Source organism: Mirounga leonina, unplaced genomic scaffold (genome assembly GCF_011800145.1).
Source record: "Mirounga leonina isolate KUSES-001 unplaced genomic scaffold, KU_Mleo_1.0 Mir_128, whole genome shotgun sequence".
Taxonomy (NCBI): Eukaryota; Metazoa; Chordata; class Mammalia; order Carnivora; family Phocidae; genus Mirounga; species Mirounga leonina.
Window position 1 is genome coordinate 1,090,285 of NW_023270320.1, and position 17,666 is coordinate 1,107,950.

General features: G+C 48.9%; 1 protein-coding gene across 3 annotated transcripts in view; it reads right to left on the bottom strand.

Annotated features, from left to right (window-relative positions):
- CSGALNACT1 (chondroitin sulfate N-acetylgalactosaminyltransferase 1) overlaps positions 1–17,666 on the bottom strand; it is a 342,670-nt gene continuing 325,004 nt past the window's right edge. For all 3 annotated transcript variants that reach the window (XM_035003899.1, XM_035003897.1, XM_035003898.1), the window contains exons 6-9: positions 13,519–13,697; positions 12,571–12,665; positions 3,922–4,003; positions 1–1,931 (exon numbers count right to left, since the gene is read on the bottom strand). In XM_035003899.1, coding sequence (XP_034859790.1) covers positions 1,642–1,931; positions 3,922–4,003; positions 12,571–12,665; positions 13,519–13,697 — 646 coding nt within the window. In that variant the 3' untranslated portion in view covers positions 1–1,641. The remainder of the gene's footprint in view (positions 1,932–3,921; positions 4,004–12,570; positions 12,666–13,518; positions 13,698–17,666) is intronic.

Consider the following 17,666-nt stretch of genomic DNA (forward strand, 5'->3'; position numbering starts at 1 on the left):
TCATATCCACAAATCATATTTTATTAGCTGTCCAATGCCACCTTCCATTCATGTCCTGTGTTTTAATTAAATTTTATGAACTACCAGTACAAATCAATACAATGCATTTTTTTTTTTTTTTTTTTTTTTTTACACACCAACAGCTTAAATGTTCTTGAGGCTTTTAAACAATGAGTCGACTGTGGGCAAACAGAAGGCAAGGAATCACAGATAATTAGCTCATGCATCTGGTGCTGGCTAATAAATAAATAATTTTCACATGAATGTAGAAACCACTCAATGTTAACTATTTTTTTTAAAATAGTTGGAAACTGTAATAAAATGCGACTTTCAGAAGCATTTTGGCGACTAAGTAGAACTGTTTCATTTAAAAAATAGTTAAAGTTACTTTCCCCTAGATTGGGGTGGGTGAACGTGTAGCAAAATCTTCCATCCCACTTGACTCTGGCAGATGGAGTGATCGTTCACAAAATACATTTTTCTGCATTTCTTTTCATAAAAGCCAGCAGCCAGGAAGAGCACCCTGCTTTGAAAAAAAGATAGTTTGGTTCACACAGTATACTTTGGTTTATTTAAACAGGTAAGAAAGTGGTCCCCAGTTCTCCTGAGGAGAAAATGTGTTTTCTGACTTTTGAATAAATCAAGATATTACCAGTCTGAATGAGTTTCCTTTTCTGTTAAGGTAAAAAGTATATCTTTCTTTCCCTCCAGTGTTCAGTTGCTCCTCTTGGGAAATACTCTTCCAATAAAGTATCTCTATGTCTCGATGTATCAGTAGCCCCACACCATGCCTTCCACATGACCAAAGGTCTGACATTCAGTGTCTGACGGGATCAGCATTTGGCGTGTCCTTGGATATGGGGCTCGATCTGAACAAAAAGTTCTCATAATACACCTACAAGTATCTTCTTAAAAGATATAAAAAACGTATGCTAACTTGTGCTCTCTTAGTAAGGCTTGCAAATTGGTAATTAAATAAGCAGAATATAACTCATAAGCAAAAAAAAGTGCATTTTTAAATAAAATTAAGAAATGGGGATGGTTAAAACTATAATAAAAAAGATGAGCAGATTATTTTGGTTAATCTTGGATGGAAATGACACAATAGTTCTTTTTTTTTTCTTTTTGAGTCCATTTGGTTTTGCTTAAATATACTCACAAGGATCGCCGTGAGCGTATCTCCGAATCTCACGAGCACTTCCAGGCTCTAGAGCCCTACCATGTAATCATTCCTATGGGGAGACATGGGCTTGCCTCTCATCCCAAAGAACTTTTTATAAAACTGGTCTTATTTCGTGACTATTTCAATAAGCACAAAAGATAACAGCTCTCACTTTGCTGTAAACACAATGAAAACCTCCACGCCATCAGGCTTATAACCTCACAATCATTCTGCCTTTGTCAGACACTGCTCGGGATGCATTTGGGCTACTTTTGCAGGCAAAGTGGGAGATTTTAATTCCTGTTGTGTCCAGCCAAATAGGCAGAGAGAAATCAGAGGCTCTCCCCGCTCCTCTCTTTTACTCATCAGTTGAATTCTTTTTTTGCCCTTTAGGGAAATCTTTTCCTCGTCACAGCCATGTGTTCGGTAATCACAAAAGGGAAAAAATAAAAGGTCTCCCCAGATCTAGCCCCGGGAGTTCATGTTTTTTTGCTGCTTGTCTTCTGTTTCTGTTTGCGAAGGTGAGCCTCTATCTCGTGCCTGAAGACCAGCATCCCCAGCTGCCCGTGGGACGCCTCATTCATGGCCTTCGACTGCATGCACATCTTGTACTGCTCGGGGGTCAGCTCGTCCACGCAGTGCTTCTCGTGCCAGAGGTGGAAGAGCCCCCGCACAGGCGTCCGCACCACGATGAGGTTGCTGTGCAGATACTTGCGATAGAGGTGCACGTCCTCTCCGCCCCAGCCTCTGATGTCCAAATCGAAGCCACCTGTCGGGAGAGAACACAGCGCTGAACCAAGCCGCGCAGCCCCCTCCCAGTCTAGACTGGCTTTCTGCACCTGCACCAGCACAGCGCTTCGCACGCAGAGAAGCAGCATCCAGGGGAGACGCTTCACTGCCCCTCCGAAAGAGGAGCATGTCCATCCGGGAAAGAGAAGTCAGGAATCCTGAACAGAGGACGCCGCGGCAGGGGCAGCCGGCACCAACTCCTGGAGATCCCAAGACCGCAAGGAGCATTCCTTCCCAGCACCCGCCTGCCTTGAAGAGCTAGCGGCAAGGCGAACGAGCAGCCTGAGCCCCCAGGATGAAAACTCTTGAATCTGTTCGAACGTGGCCTCCTGTCATTCAAGCCGAGGGAAGCAGGGGCTTGCTGCCTGACAGAGCAACAGGATCCCAGCGTGAACAAAATTATGTCCCACAAAACACTCTGCCTTTCATGGACTGAAACGGTCCCGAAGGTTGTGTGGCCGCCCCAGGCCGGTGACGTGAGTCATGTTTAAGGGACTGGTCTCACCGTGCTCCACGGTGGACTCCTTCAAAGTGAGTAATGGGCCCCTCAAGGCTCACCTTTGTAAACTGAGATGCCCCACGTCTTTTCTTGACCTAAAGCCCACCGTGAGCTGAACAGAACCAGAGAAGACTTGCCCCTTTTTGTCATTGTTCCTTTCTCACCTAGGGGCTTTATTTAACTCCTACAAGAAGTCATCCTCAACACCTTCCACCAGAGCCCCCGCGGAGCCCCCACACTGCACTGCTCTGATCAAGGCCGTCACTGGGCCAGGAAGGGGGGGCTCACGCACAGGGAAAACGGCAGCCTGGCCACGGCTGGGCTCTGTATGCAAGTGATCTGTGCCTCCCACCCCACCCCATGGTGGGCAGGTGTACGATATCGAGTCGGGGGTCTGGAATTTGAGTCCTGGTTCGGCCACGTCACCTCTCGAGTTGTGGTTCCTTTATCCTGAAGTGAACTAGATGTCATAACCAAATGAGATAGTCATGTAAGGGGCAGCACTTGCTTAGCTGTAACTGATTTATTATCATTGGTATCATTACAACTTAGTAAATAGATGGAGCAAAAGTAAGATGCCTACAAATAAATACAAGATGGCAAAGAATGACCAGGGTCCAGTTGTGACCCAGAGATTCTGAGGTCACATCAATGGCTCACGGAGGAAGAGCACCCTCGCCAGCCTACCATCCCCCCATGTTTCAACTGCAGCCCTGCCCCATCCTTAGGAAAATCCAATTTATTATAAATTCAAATTTGATAAACATACACCATCACAAAATAATCTTTCCCTGTACACAGAGCAAGGAAACACAGTTTCTCGAAATGGAAACCTGCTTTAGAAAGAAAGATTAGGGGGGGGATGCAAGTCTTCATGCTCTGTGGGGGCAGGGCTTCCCTGACCCCAAGCCAGGAAGGGCCTTTCCTCTCAGTGCTCTGGGAACGTGTGTGTGTGTGAGTGTGTGTGTTTTGACAGTGAACTATACACTCAGTCGGAGCTTGAAGTAGTATCTGGAATTTTCAAAGGTTCAGCAGAGAGAAATCAATCTTTTCCAGTATGTGATTTTCCCAAATTCCCCATGTTGCCCTTATTTTTCTTCAGTGGATCCCGCTACTGTGGAGGCCCAGAATGTTCTGCAGGAGAGGGACCAGAGCCAGAACTAGGTCAGGAGGAGACACGGGGTGGGGGGTGGGGGGAGACTTGCTTCGAAGCTGCCTTTCTGCAACAACTGCCTTTTCCTCAGATTGTGTGCCGCAACTGGGGTGACCCAGAGGGTCTGGTGGGGATTAGAAGGGCTTGTGTGTCGCGCACCCCCAAGCCTTGTCCTGGTCCAGCCCCCAAGTCCCTGACAAGAGGAATGGCCTCTTCTTAGGAAACGGCACCACCTTTGCCGACTCCTGGGGCTCTGGGCTGCTCGGGGCCTCCGGGCGGCAGGAGAGGTGCAGGCTGGCAGCCAGTCCCTCCACTTACCTATATTGATGAAGTCCGACCGGTACTGACAGGTCATCCCAAATCCAAAGTCTCTCCAAAATCCAGTCTCCTTCTTTATGACCTGCAGGGAAAGCACTGTCATTTGAGTGGACAGAAGTAGAGCATATTCCCACACGCGTGTAAGCACTGCTACATGGGGGGCCCGGCCCCCCACTGATAAGGAGCCAGCACGACCGTGTGGGAAACGCAGCTGGATTTGAGTCCTCTCCGCCGGGTAGGAATACACTGAACGCACCAGTTCCAAAATGGGCCTTGTGAGTTTTGGCACGTCTGGCTGGAATGTTTCAGGGTGTAGGCATGAAAACACACACACACACACACACATACACACACACACTCAAAAACAAACCAGGAGAGCAAGTTTTTGAGCAGCGCCATGGAAAAGCCACCTACGTGTCTGGCCCAACACCAGCGCCAGAGAGAATCCGAGGCCTCGGCCCCTCACACAGGGCCGGGCGGGGAGCCAGCAAAGGGCTCAGGAAGTGGAGAAAAGGGAGAGAGAACAACTCGGAATTCAGCTGCTCTGGCACAGGGCACACACAGGACTCCCTCGGGAAATAAAAAGAAAACCCGAGAAGGCAGTGTGTTACTTCAGCTCTGCTAACTCTCACTGGCCGAGGTAAAGGGCACCAAGAGTCCAGGTTCTGAAGAAAGACTCTGTCCATTCACCTTCAAGCTATTTTAAAACCAAACTGTGCCCAAAAGCGTCTGCGGTGGTGCCAGGCTGCAGGGATGCCGAGAGGCCGTCTAAGCAGCGACTGTCTTCCAAAAGCGAGACCTGGTCCTGCTCAGTCTCTCACTCTGCAAGTAAATTTCCAATGCATTTGCTAAAGCAGCAAAACTTTCTAAAACATTTGTTTAATTTTTTGGCTGAGGTAATTTTGGGGATTGTTTTGAGACCTTAATAGTTCTTCCTCATTCTTGAGGTTAACAGAGGTGTTTAGTGGAGAAAGTCACCGCCCGGGGAAGGGAAAGGGAGGCCGAAGCAGGTCCCCCTCCACTGGGATTTCTGCATTTTCCACCTGCGAAGTCTGGCTCCCTTTGCTGCTCATCAGAGACCGTGTGCAGCAGGGGGGATTGCACCAGGGTCTCCTCCCAACTTGACCACTCGTTGGCTTTTCTGCCTCAGGCAGGTCCTTCACTCTTCTTTGAGCCTCTACTTCCTTTCCTGTAAGTGAGGAGGTTGAGGGGCGCCTGGGTGGCTCAGTTGGTTAAGCATCCGACTCCTGATTTCACCTCAGGTCATGATCTCGGGGTCCTGGGATTAAGTCCCACATGGGGCTTCATGCTGGGCATGGAGTCTGCTTAAGATTCTCTCTCCTTCTGCCCTTCCCCCCCAAATAAAAAAAAATAAGGGGCACCTGGGTGGCTCTGTTGGTTAAGCATCTGCCTTTGGCTCGGGTCATGATCCCGGGGTCCTGGGATCGAGTCCCACATCAGGCTCCCTGCTCAGCGGGGAGCCTGCTTCTCCCTCTGCCCTTCCCCCTGCTCCTGCTCTCTCTCGTTATTTCTCTCTCTCTCAAATAAATAAAATCTTTTAAAAAGAAATAAATAAAATAAAATAAAATAAGAGGAGGTTGAGCTAAATCTCCGCTAAGGTCTCTTCCAGCTCTACCATCCAAACATCTAACCTTACTGCTCTCCCACCTCCCCGAAGTTCCAAGTTATCTCCATCACAGCCTCGGTTTATATTCCATATATGGCTCATGGAAGGACTGTGAACTTAAAAATTCTTTTGCTCTGTAATCCATGAAACCATCTTATCTTCACTACAACCTCCGCATAGACACGGCCTGCACCGAGTGAACACGCGCGCGTCAGGGCTGCTGAGGGAGAATAAGGACCCAGAGAGGTTTTGTCAGTTAGTGTGGTCTCAGCAGATGTGCTGCAATTCTTCTTCGGAACAAAAGCCTCTTATACAATATTTCCCAAGTGACAAGGCAATTTCATTAGTATCAACTGGAAAGATTTTGCAGGAAAGGAAAGTTTGGGAAAATCTCTGAGTCATTTTTTAAAAAGAACAGTTTGTTTCATACCAGGTACACGGTTTCTGTTGCAGCTCCTGGCTTGGTATCTTTCTGCTGGCCAGGACACAAACAGACAAGTCCTCTAAGCTTCTGGATAAAAATGCAGTCAAAGAGAAGGGCCAGGAACCAAATGTCAAGCATTTGGCTGAGGTCTATATGGAATCTAAACAAAAATGCTCCAAACAGGAAGCACAATGAGCCAGCCCTGGGGAGGAAAGACAAGAAGGATTGCAAGAGGTGGTCACCCCAGACCTGGGCTGTGGATGCAGTGCCTGGCAAGGCTGAACAAGGTAGAGTGACCCTCATCTGGGGACAGTGGGACAGACACAAACTGATTTATGAGCTGGGGAACACATTCTTTTTTTTTTTTTTAAAGATTTTATTTATTTATTTGACAGAGATAGAGAGCACAAGTAGGCAGAGAGGCAGGCAGAGGCAGAGGGAGAAGCAGGCTCTCTGCTGAGCAGGGAGCCCAATGTGGGACTGGATCCCAGGACCCTGGGATCATGACCTGAGCTGAAGGCAACCGCTTAACCACCGAGCCACCCAGGCGCCCTGGGGAATGCATTCTATAAACACTTATTAATGTCGGCTTTCAAGTTGGCAAGCCAAAAAAGCCACTATCTGAAATGCTCCTTGAGATTGAGCCCCTTGGTGGAAACGGGTGAGAGGGGGTTCATTTCTGACGGGCTCTACCACCCTCAGCTGGGCCGAGTCACTGGCACCGTGCCCTCAACCGGCAGCCTCGCTGGAAGTGAGCGCTCTCGAGCGCACATCAGATCACAGCACGTTCCAATTTAAAACCCTGCAGGGGCTTTAATTGCAATTCTCGCTAATGCAATTAGAATAAAACCCAGAGAAAACCTCTAGCCTGCAAAGGTTCTATGTGACCTGACCCCTGCCTGCCTCATCCATCTCATCCCCCCATGCAGAATCTCCTTCTATTCTGCCCCTCAAACACACCAGGCTCACAGGTCTCTCGGGCTGGACACTTGCAGATCCCTGATCTGGGTCACCTTTTCCCTGCTCACCACTGGGCTCTGCTCCAATGCCACTTGCCTAAAGCAGTCACACTGACCCTCCCAGCCAGTGTCAGCACACACCTCCACCCCCGTCACCATGTCACTCTCTAACCTGTCACCTGGTTTATTTTCTCTGTAACACTTAATAGCTCTCTGAAATTATCCTGTTGATGCATTTGTTCCTCTCTTTTCTGTCTTTACCTACCACCACTGGTGAACGTACGCCCAGGGCCTTGGGCTCGTTCACAGCCCCCAGATCACTGTCCAGCACACAGCAGGTGCTCAATAAATGCTTCTCCAATGAGGGAATGAGGAGCACTCCTAGGGCAGAGAGGACTCCATGCCAGTGGAAACAGACATGGTTCAAGCAGGGAATTCTTGAGCGGCTCAGAGAAGGCCTAGGAATTCAAGTGGGAAAACTCAGCATCGTGTGGCTTTGGACGTACAGACAAAAATGTTTTCACCTTCCTGGGCTTGAGCAGAGGGCTCTCCTGCTTAGAGCCTCCGCTCCAGGCATGAGAAGCTCCACTGCTCTGTTCAAGCTTTGAAAAGATATACACCAATGATGTTTACTACAACAGAGGAGGAAGAAACCTTCAGATAAAGATTGGATGTTAAAAGAAAAACATCTTCTGTCCTGAATTTCTCCGATCTGTTTTCAAGTGCTATCCTCACTTAAAAAAATGTCTCTCGAGGGCTGGCCTCCTCTCAACTCTCTGCAGCCCCCTCTCTCTCCCCACCTTAGATCTCGGCAAAGCACTGCAGGGCATGAACACACCACAAAGGAGAGTTGTCAAGCCCACTCTCCCACAGGAAGTTTCCAGACCCACAGCTCTACCGCAGCTCTACGGGCGATTCATGTGACAGGATGATTCTTTTCTATCGGGACCAGAGCACAAAGCACAAATCAGCGTCTCTCCCCAGAGATGTGGGAAGGCGGCGCCCTGCAGCTGCACGGGGAGCTGGGAGGCAGTCAGCGCCTGTTGGTTTAATGGTGCGGACTTGGACAAGTGCCCGCGAAGCAATCTGGACCCTGAAATAAAATAAATAACAAATACTCAGGGAGAGTATTTCCTCTAATTCAAAGAGAGCCTCCCAAGCACCGAGGTTGTGTTTGTCCAGGCTCACATTCATGAGAAATGCCAGTGCAGCCCACAGGCCCCACACTCAGAGGGAGTCCTGCCTGCTTCAATGCTCTTGAAATTCTTAAAAATTCCTGAGCCAGTGCCCTGCACTTTCATCGTGCACTGGGCCGCACCAATTACGGAGCCAGTCCTGCCTGGGAGCGGCAGACACCCTGAGCTTCAAGGGCTTTGGTGGCTGGGTTGGGTGCCCCCTGCCCCCGCACGGTATATCCCTTGTTATCGGGGCCCGGAGGGAGGCTGTGTGGGGCATGCACGTGCCTTAGAGTGTGGAGGCAGAAGGACTTGGCCAAGCTAACTCAGCCACTTGTGGCTGAGCCCAGGCCAACACCAGGATTGCTGGGACCATTTCCATTTCTTGAGAAATTCAAGCTTTCACAGAATTGGTCTAAGAATGGACTCAAAGGCCACCTCCTGCAAGCTTTGTACTAACCCACATTTTCCCACAAGTCTTCTTTTATTGGCATCTGCTTAAAAAGAATAAGGTGTCTTTTGAAGCAGTCTGAGGCCAAAGAACCTGTCGTTGCCACTCAGCATACTCAGCCCCGACCCCATCACACGGGGCAGGCCTCGAGTTCCCAACCCTCTCACTCACTCAGCGATCTGAGCAGTGACTTATGCTCTGAGCTTCAAGTTTTCCTCTGTGAAACGAGCATAATAATGCCTCTTCACCTTCCTGGCTATTCCACGAAATAAAGCGGGCACCATGCTAGCTTCCGATAAGCTGTGGATGGCATCTGTTAATACTACTCTTGGTACTCAGTGAGTGCCTGCTTCCCGAATATATAGAAGCAGACTAAAAGGATGGACTGTGCCCAGTCAGCAAGCTTTAGACATTGAAACTGAAATGCAGATTAGTCGTAAAATACTTCTTGGAAGGGGGGAGACAGGCAGGGTATAGAATCAGAGAGGGTGAGGACGGGAGTCAGTACACCATTTACACACTGGACAGAGTAGCACAGAGTCACTGGATTTAAATGATGGGTGGGATGCAGGGCGGACTGAGGTGTCAGGGAGCAAGGGCATCTCCCAGTGAGGAGAGGGCCCCGAGGGGGAAGGTCAGCATACGGAGAAGCGGGACAGGTATGCTTGCCTGGCAGAGCGGCAGAGTGGGGTGTCTGTTGGGCGGGGACCACGCGCCAGGTGCTGGTGTTTGCAGCCATTTCCTCGGTCACCAGTGTCAGAGTCAGCGTGGGGAGCAGATAAACCCCAACAAGGCATCAAGGCTGCGGTGCTGTGCTGGAGGCTGTCCCACCCAGCTCACCAGGATTGTGCATCCAGTGATGTCACTCTGGGGCCTCCCCAGGCCACGGTGGGGGTACTGACGGCATGGAAAATGGCAAACACGATGAATCAGGGCTTTTTCTACCCCTCCTTCCTCAGACAGTGGGTTGTTACACATTTACTAGCACACCCCTGGCTTTAGGCCAGAAAGATGATTTAAAATGGGATTAATCTGTGTTTTGGAAATGTATCTCTGGCAGAGGGTGAAGGAAAGACCGGATGATAGGGGAGGGAAAGGGTCTATAGACGGAGGAGGCAGGAGTGGCCCCAGCATGAACAAGGCTTGAACTAGGAAAGTGGAATATCTAAAGTTAATAATTATTTAAATCAGAGTCATTCCTTTCTCTCTGAGCTGTTTCTACACTAAAGCATCAGCAAGGTTTATCTCAGGTTTACAAGTCAAGAAACTGAATGTTAGCATAAAATCCCATGATTTCACATACTTCCAATTACTAATGGACTGTACTCAAAAGTAAAGAAACGAGTAGTCTGAAGGCGCGCGTGCACACACACACACAGAAACACACACATCAGGAATGTGGCTTCCAGCTTTAGTCTGAAGACAAAGTGTTATCAAACAGCAGTGGCCAGAGCCTGACAAGCAATGACCCGCATGGGACTAATGAGGTCACATTCGCAGGGCTGCTGGAACACTTGTCTTGTGTTTGCATCTGTGAGTACTTTTTGTCATAGCTCCCTTCTGGACCTGTGTTCTCCCTCCACCCTGAGCCAGGAGTGGCTCTCAAGAATATCTACAGATCTCAGATCCTTCAGGACAGAGCCAAAATGAACCCTTGCTAGGAAGTTCCTCCTAACTTACCATCCCTAACCATCTCTTTTTATTTTATACCTTCTCAGCACCTACACATTCTGTCTCCATTAAATTAATTTCTGTAGCTTGATGTTCTCCTTTGGAATTTTTGTCAGATCATTTCCTTTATATTTCAGCCCTCATCTAGATCCTAAGCCAATCTGCTTCCACTGCACTAGGTAAGGAAATCCTGCTTTGGGCCTGAGTTCTCCTACTAGCTGGTTGTGTGATCCTGGGCAAGTCTACAAAAACAAGAGAGTAAAGTGACCTCCTCCCCAATCACTCCCAAGCATATGAAACTCTTTCAGTTCCTCTGACTCCTCTAGAATGTCCAGTCGAGTTCTCTGCAGGCGGCAAGGGCTCCAGAAATGGCTCATCCAATAACAAACGTAATCAACACTTTCCTTTTGTGGATGGAGAACCTCCTGTGTCTCAGAGACAACTGCTGTCTTTCTCTGGACTGAATCATCACGAATACTGAACCCTAACATAGCAGACTGACATGCTCTAGAAAAGCTCTAAGGTATATTTGGAAGTAAATGTCCCCAGTTGCAGGAGAATTCTGAGGCTCTAGCTATGCGCACAGCGATCTAAGTTCTGCTTCTGCTTGACCATTAATTCTGGGGATCTGAGAAACCGGCTTAGGGAAACTTCTAGTTTCCCTTTGCACCTGCTTCTCTGCAGGAATGGTAATAAAAGGATAAAACTTTTAAAGTGTGGAATAAAAAGAATTCCTTGCAAGCAAATAAGATCTTTATGAGTTTGTAGTTGAAACATTAATCACATTTGATGTCAAATGTAAAGAAGTACTTTATTTAAAACCAAAGGAATTTATATTCTGATTGGTTGAAAGAAAATAAATCCTGTATCCCATTTCCCCCTCAAATGCTGGTGGAAGCTTAGAACTCATGGAAAGGAAACAAGGTTTGTGTCTCAACAGAAGCGGTATCACCCTAAAGTAGGTAAAAACTGATTCTTGGGGAATGAAAAACTCTTACCGTGTTGACACATACAGTACACAGAAACATACAGTTATATAAACAGATATTCAGTGTATCTGTGGTGTTGGGATTTCACTGGGGGAAGACAGAACTCTATTATTACCATATCGTGTGGCGTGGGCCCCAAGGGAAACCGTGCTGGGATGGGGTAGGAGTAAACCTCATCCAACCTCACGGAACCCAAGCTGAAACCTTCTGGAAAAGATCACTGTATCAGCTGCCAGAGGTTTACTGGAGGATGGGGCCAGAGAGAACAGGTTTTGCTACTTCTGGAAGCTTAAAGACAGAATCAGTCCTCCAAACAAATTTCAAAGAACACATGTTTTCAATGAACATCAATTTACTCTCCCATTGTACAGAAGCAAGAGAGAGAAAGTTGGTTCCTTCCCATCTTCATGTTCACACAGCAGCTTTCCCTTCTCCACCCTAAGACGTACTCAGTGGGAAGAGACACAGCGTTGCCTCAAGACAGAGACCCTCAAGGCAATGAAGCACAGACAGCCCCAGGTCAGCTGTCTCCTGCTATTCAGCCTGAGCTAGAAGCAGCTTTAGACATACCCAGCTGATCTCTTTGCAGGAAAAGGTCAGAGTCCAAGTTGGGGGTCAGAGTCCAACAATAATGGGGACTTTCATCTCCGGAGGGCAAGCCTACACGTGTTACAGAGACCCTCTCCTGGTTTTACCTCATCCTCCTGTTGCCCGCACTGCTTCTCTGTCAAATGGGCTCATTGCCGCCGCCGCCACCACCACCAAAACCACTCAGCGTATGGAGATCTTGGTGGCTGTGTGGTTCCACTCGCCATGACCTGTGAACCCACGATCTTAGCAGAGGAGCCCCTCCAACGTTCCTTTAAGAGCCACCTTGCTGGTGACCATGTCCCAGAGGGACTGTGATATGAGGGAATGGCAGCGTGATGGGACGGGCACTGGATCTGGTCCCCCACTGACTCACTCACCGTGTGACCTGGGGTGTGCCACCCCTTTCTGGCTTCTGTTTGCCATCTGTCACCTTACCTGGGAGCCTTTGTAATAACAAAGAGAAAATGTGCTGCATCCACAATGCAATAATCCTAGTTTCCAAAAACCATATAAGAAAACTATGAAGGTGTGAAATTACCTTTCTGTAAGGTACTGTTCTATTTATTTTCCATTTTTAAATATTGCAAGCACTTTTAATGGACAAGGTGCTGGGAGCAAGGGCCAGAACGTCTGCCAAACTTAAAAATTACTATGGGAATCAATCCAGAGATTTCCACTCACCTTTACTCATGGTCAGGTGCCCCTGGTAATGAAAGACATGACACAGAGCCACGCGAAGGCACCTGCGGCATGATTACTCACCAGCTGCTGTTCCAAGGGAGGCACTGCCTCGTGATGGCCGTATATTATGCCAGGATTGTACTGACTGAAAAGGACCGGATAAAATACCTTCTTCCCTGCAAACCAGGAAACAAACACTCACTTAAAGCAACAAGACAAAACTATTAGGCTGATTCACTTATATTCAGCCCTCGGAAATAGCCCAGGTATTTGCATCCAGTTTTCCTTATCACTCAGCCCTAAAACAGATCTTAGAAGTTCTGTGCACCCAGACCACATGGACAGACTCTCTAATATCTCTGACCTCCTAGCACAGAAGTGGTATTCAAAATACTGACAGTCGGTGGGTGGCTCTGGCGGGCGTGAGAGAGAGTTCTGATGCCCACCCCCCGCCTGTGGGAGTCCAAAGGATGGCTAGAGGGGCCAGGGTGACTTCAGGCAGCAGGAGTGGATTTAGGGACCCCAGGGTACTTGCTCTTTACCAGCTTACATGGAAGAGCTTCTGTATTTTAACAGTAGTTATCAGCTGAATATCAGCCTTGGTTCGAGTCAAACTCTATGAAAATCACTTTCCTGTTGTGGGTTCTTTCTGCTCCGAGCCCTTCCTCCCTTAGTACACGCCCACAGCCACTCCTTTCCCTTTAGTTTCAGCTTTCCAGCCCCTGTCCTCCCACACTTTCTCCCATGGATGTTCACTAGGGCTGACGTCCCAGCTGAAAATGGGAAAGGGGTTACAGACTGGAACGTAGGACGAAGAGCCCCAGAATTATGGTGGCTGACAGGCCCATACTGACATCAAAGGAGAAATCAAACCAGATGATTTTCCTTTTTTTTTTTGTCATGGGAGTAAAATCGGGCCAGCGCAGAAGCAGGACATCAGAGGGAAACTGAAGGAAGAGTGTGACTGTGACAGAGCTGACCACCACCGTGGGGGAGAGAAAGGGAAGAGCCTACTCCAGAGACCCTTACCTGGCTGTGTGTTCAGCCTGCATGTATTGAGGAATTCGGAGGTGAAGTAGATATCGACATCACAGAAAAAGAGAAGGACGTTGCTTCCTTTCCAGAAGCGGGCTCCAACATCAAGGCCTTTTCCCCGAGAAAACTCTCCATTCAGCTGGATGAAGGTAAAGTTCCTGAAGTTGGCAGCTCTAAAAGGGAAGACTGGATACAGTCACTCATGTGCTCATGCACCCAGGCAGACAGAATCCCTTGGAAAACACAAGACCAGGGCCCATAGTTTTTGTAATCATGAGGGCACTGAAACTACCAAGAAGATACGGAATGACCCAGACTCACTGGAAACTCACTGATATTAAAGGTACCAAGAACACTCAGTGAAGTTTTAACACCAACTTATTTCTTCTTTCTCTAGCAATTTCCCCACAGTGAAAACTGTAGTTATAGCTAATGGACATTCTCTGTGATAGAGAAACTTGAACCAGTGGAGACTAGGTGAACAGAACCCAGGACAAGCTCCGTGCCTTCCAAGCCACCTGAATGAAACCACTGGGCCAAAGAAATAAAATCACACTGGAATGGCCCCGCCTAGTGTCTTCTCATCTGTATGCGACTGGAGACCAGGCACGATGGCCTTGATGTATGTCTATCCCAAAACAGATTGAAACCTGGACTCCTTCCCCACCTTCAGGTAAAGCAAGAGAGCACGGTAGGAAAATGACAGACTTGGACTCAGATCACGAAGGCTATGCCAGACCTGGCTCTCCTATAGATGAACTCTGTGATCTAGGCCAGCCCATTACTCTCCCAGAAGCTCAGCTGCCTCATCTGGAAAATGGGAATAAAAACACCTTCCTTAACTACCTCACAGAGTTAGTAGTTAGCTCAACGCTGCCAAAAGCATAAAGCGGTCTGTAAGCATCAGCTCTCGCTGTCCTCAGCCCAGGCAAGGATGCCCAGGCCTGTGGTGGTAAAGCCAAGCAACACGTTTCTTCATTTGGCTCTTCTTTCCCAGGGACAGCAGAAACTTCTGAAATGGGGCATGTCTTGAGCAGAAGTTCCAGGAATTCATGTTGTATCTAGAGGGACAGGCGTTGTCTTCGGCCAGACAGAACTAGAGAACGACTCTGAGTCCTATTTCAGCTCCTAACCTTGCCTGTGCAGCGGGGGGCCTAGCCTTTGGCAAATCCCCCTTCCCACTCATGCCACCCATCTTTTCGTAATGGTTCCTCTCCTCCCACAGCCTGGGCTCTCCCCTCACCCACTCCCCATTCCTAAGGCCTCTCTAATCTTGATGTATTCAAAACAAGTATAAAAACCCATTTCCATTTCAAAGTCTATATTCCGAGTAAGTCTCTTGGGTGAAGGTCAACACAAAAACAGAGTCCGAAACTTTTCAAATGTGAGGTTGTGCCTATACCTGGTCATTTAACCAGCCGAGCAGAACTAGTTCTGCTCCCCCTTCCTTGACGGAACATCTTTCAAACCTGTGCCTGAGCTGAGTTTTTTATCCTGGGAATCTGTGGGCCCAACCTTGTCTGAGTCCAGTGCCAGACAAGACTTTTAGATTTCGATCAAGGCAGGAGGCCTGGTGACTAGAAGAACCCTGATGTCTGCGGCAGCAAACCTGGATCCGGGGCCTAGAGCCACGCCTGCCCCCACTAGGTGCTCAATAGACGTGTGTGGAAAAGCGTGTCAGTAGACGAATGGCTTTCATCCCAGCGCTGTCCCTCATCTATTTAGGGAAACTCATTTTGCTTATCTTGTCTCTGGTTCCTCATTGCAAATCTGGTGGAGCCCAATGGCCCTTGCCATTCTCAAATTCTGTTTTTCTGGGATGCTGCATCCAGTTCAGCACGGTTCTGCTTGTGGTGGGATCCTCCTGCTCTTGCATTCTCTGGGGAGGTAGCCGCAGGTCGTATTTTCTGTGAGGAGCACTGAAGTCATGTTCCAGAGCCTCCTCAGCACTTGGCCTGGCCCCTGGTGAGGACAGGGCTACCTCCCTCATGCACAGATGCATGTGCAGGTGCAGAGCGGCCCCCACAGTCGTGTTCACATCTCCTGGAGGCTTCCACAGCCCCGCCCCGGCAGGTCAAGCTCACCGCACTTCTGCCTGACCTGTTTGGGCAGTTTTCAGGAAGGTTTCACCCTTGAGAGGCACCTGGATTTTTCCCTCTTCATCTAAGGGAGCCTCCTGCCAGGTCTCACAGGACTTACCCACACCCTGGGGCTCATCTTTCTCTAACAGCCAGTACTGGGTCTCTTTCTTAATTTGTCTCAAGGCCCATACTCTTGGGACCCCCCCAGAATGCAGGGATATAGGTTAGCTAGTTGGCAGAGCAGGAAGGCCTTCCTTCTTTAGGCTGTATCTGACTCATAATTCAGGTGCCTCCTCCAAGAGGTTTTCCAGGATCTACCATTGGAGATCTACCAACAGCAAGCAACTTTCACCAAAGGAAGAGGAATGCAGTTCCTGGATATGCTGTGTTAAAGGAACTGTCCAGTTTTCCTCCTGGAACAGCCTACATATGGATCTTTGTGTATATATATCAAATGTTTACAAAAGTTAAATACTCTCCCAGAAGCTTAAATACTTAAGAACACAAAGCAGCCCTAGAAACTGAGGAAACAAGCATTAAAGATATGACAAGACTGTAGGTAGTTGACCACTGAGACAGTTGAGTACTATAAACTTAGAGGGGAGAGTGGTAATTTGATGTGTACCCTTACCCAATATGTAAGTTAATCTAGTTTGTTCTGTCCCTAAATTCCCCAAACCCTGGCTTGAACTGCTCTGCTACAGCAAAGGGCAGGGGGAGAGAGGAAGATGGGGGTCTGGGCTTGTCTGTCACCAGAACCACCAGGAAAAGGGGTGAGGGGAACACTGTGCCTAGTGTTTGAGATGACCTTAATTTGGAAGAACTTTTTAAACAAGTCTTAAAACATCCATTTCTAGGCTTCAATGTGTTGCCTCTAGAGGAAGAGAATTCAGGAAAGTGGATGCCGAGGGACCCTGCATTTGGCCCTGATGTAAAAGGCAATCCGCTTCCTTTCTCTTCGGTTACGCCCTCTACAAGGATGAGACGGTTCACGTTCTACCCGTGGCGCTCCCCAGTCTGAAACGGCCAAGCCGCTCTCAGCGCGCCCACAAGCCGTGAGAAAACTGCAGGCTGTAGCACTCAGCTCTGTCCCGTCTGCGCAGCAGCCCCGCTGCCCGATGGGGGCCCACACGCACGTGGTACCAGTAGCCTCTGCTTCCCCATCTCCCCAACCCCTGCAGAGAACCCCGCCGCGCCCAGCTCATCCACCATGACCAATGCTGGCCAGCGGGAGACACGCATGCTTCCTGCCGACCTCCCAGCATACACATGTGATGGCTGATGCAGGGAGCTGGACGTGAGGGCGCACAGAGGCAGGGTGGGGACAGGGCAGTGGCTGGCCTGGGAGGCACCATTAGCCAGTCATGGGTGTTGGAGAAGGCCCAGGGCTAACTTTGCCATCCATCTGTGGTTCCGGCATGGCTGCCAGGTCACTGCGCTCAGCTGAGTCTATCCGCAGAAGGATAATAGTACTGTGTTCCCTCCCGATCACTCAACCCAAGCACTTTTTATAACTGACCGGTATCTGGAGGAGCCCCATGCTCTCCTCTCTGCTGTCAGGAAGGGCCTCAGATAACTAACAAGTATTTTCTACTAAGAAAGGGGGCTGAGCTGGAAACACCAGAAAAAGAATTGGAACAACTTTACTTTCTCTCTTTTCCAGAACAGAGAGATTAATACACTGTCAAACATCTGGGTCAAACATCGAGGGGTAGATCCACAGTGGATACCTTCCTCTCATCTCAAACTCATCAGCATCAGCTCTGGAGCATAGCCCACAACAGGATGATGAGAAACTGGCTTCTGCAGGATCGCCTGGCCCCTCCCTCAACATGTCCCCTGTCTTCACTCAGAAATGCCGCTCACTGCTTGGGCAGGGGGACTCACTCACTAGGCCAGAGCAGCACTGCTCCACCATGTATAAAACAGGATGAAGGGGCAGTGAGGCCATGCAAAAGCAAGGACACATTGCAACACAAAACTCTGATTCGCCCCAAGGGGGTCTCGTGGTGGTTTGGGAATGCACCCAACACAGCCATGAGGCTGTAACCCAAAAATGCA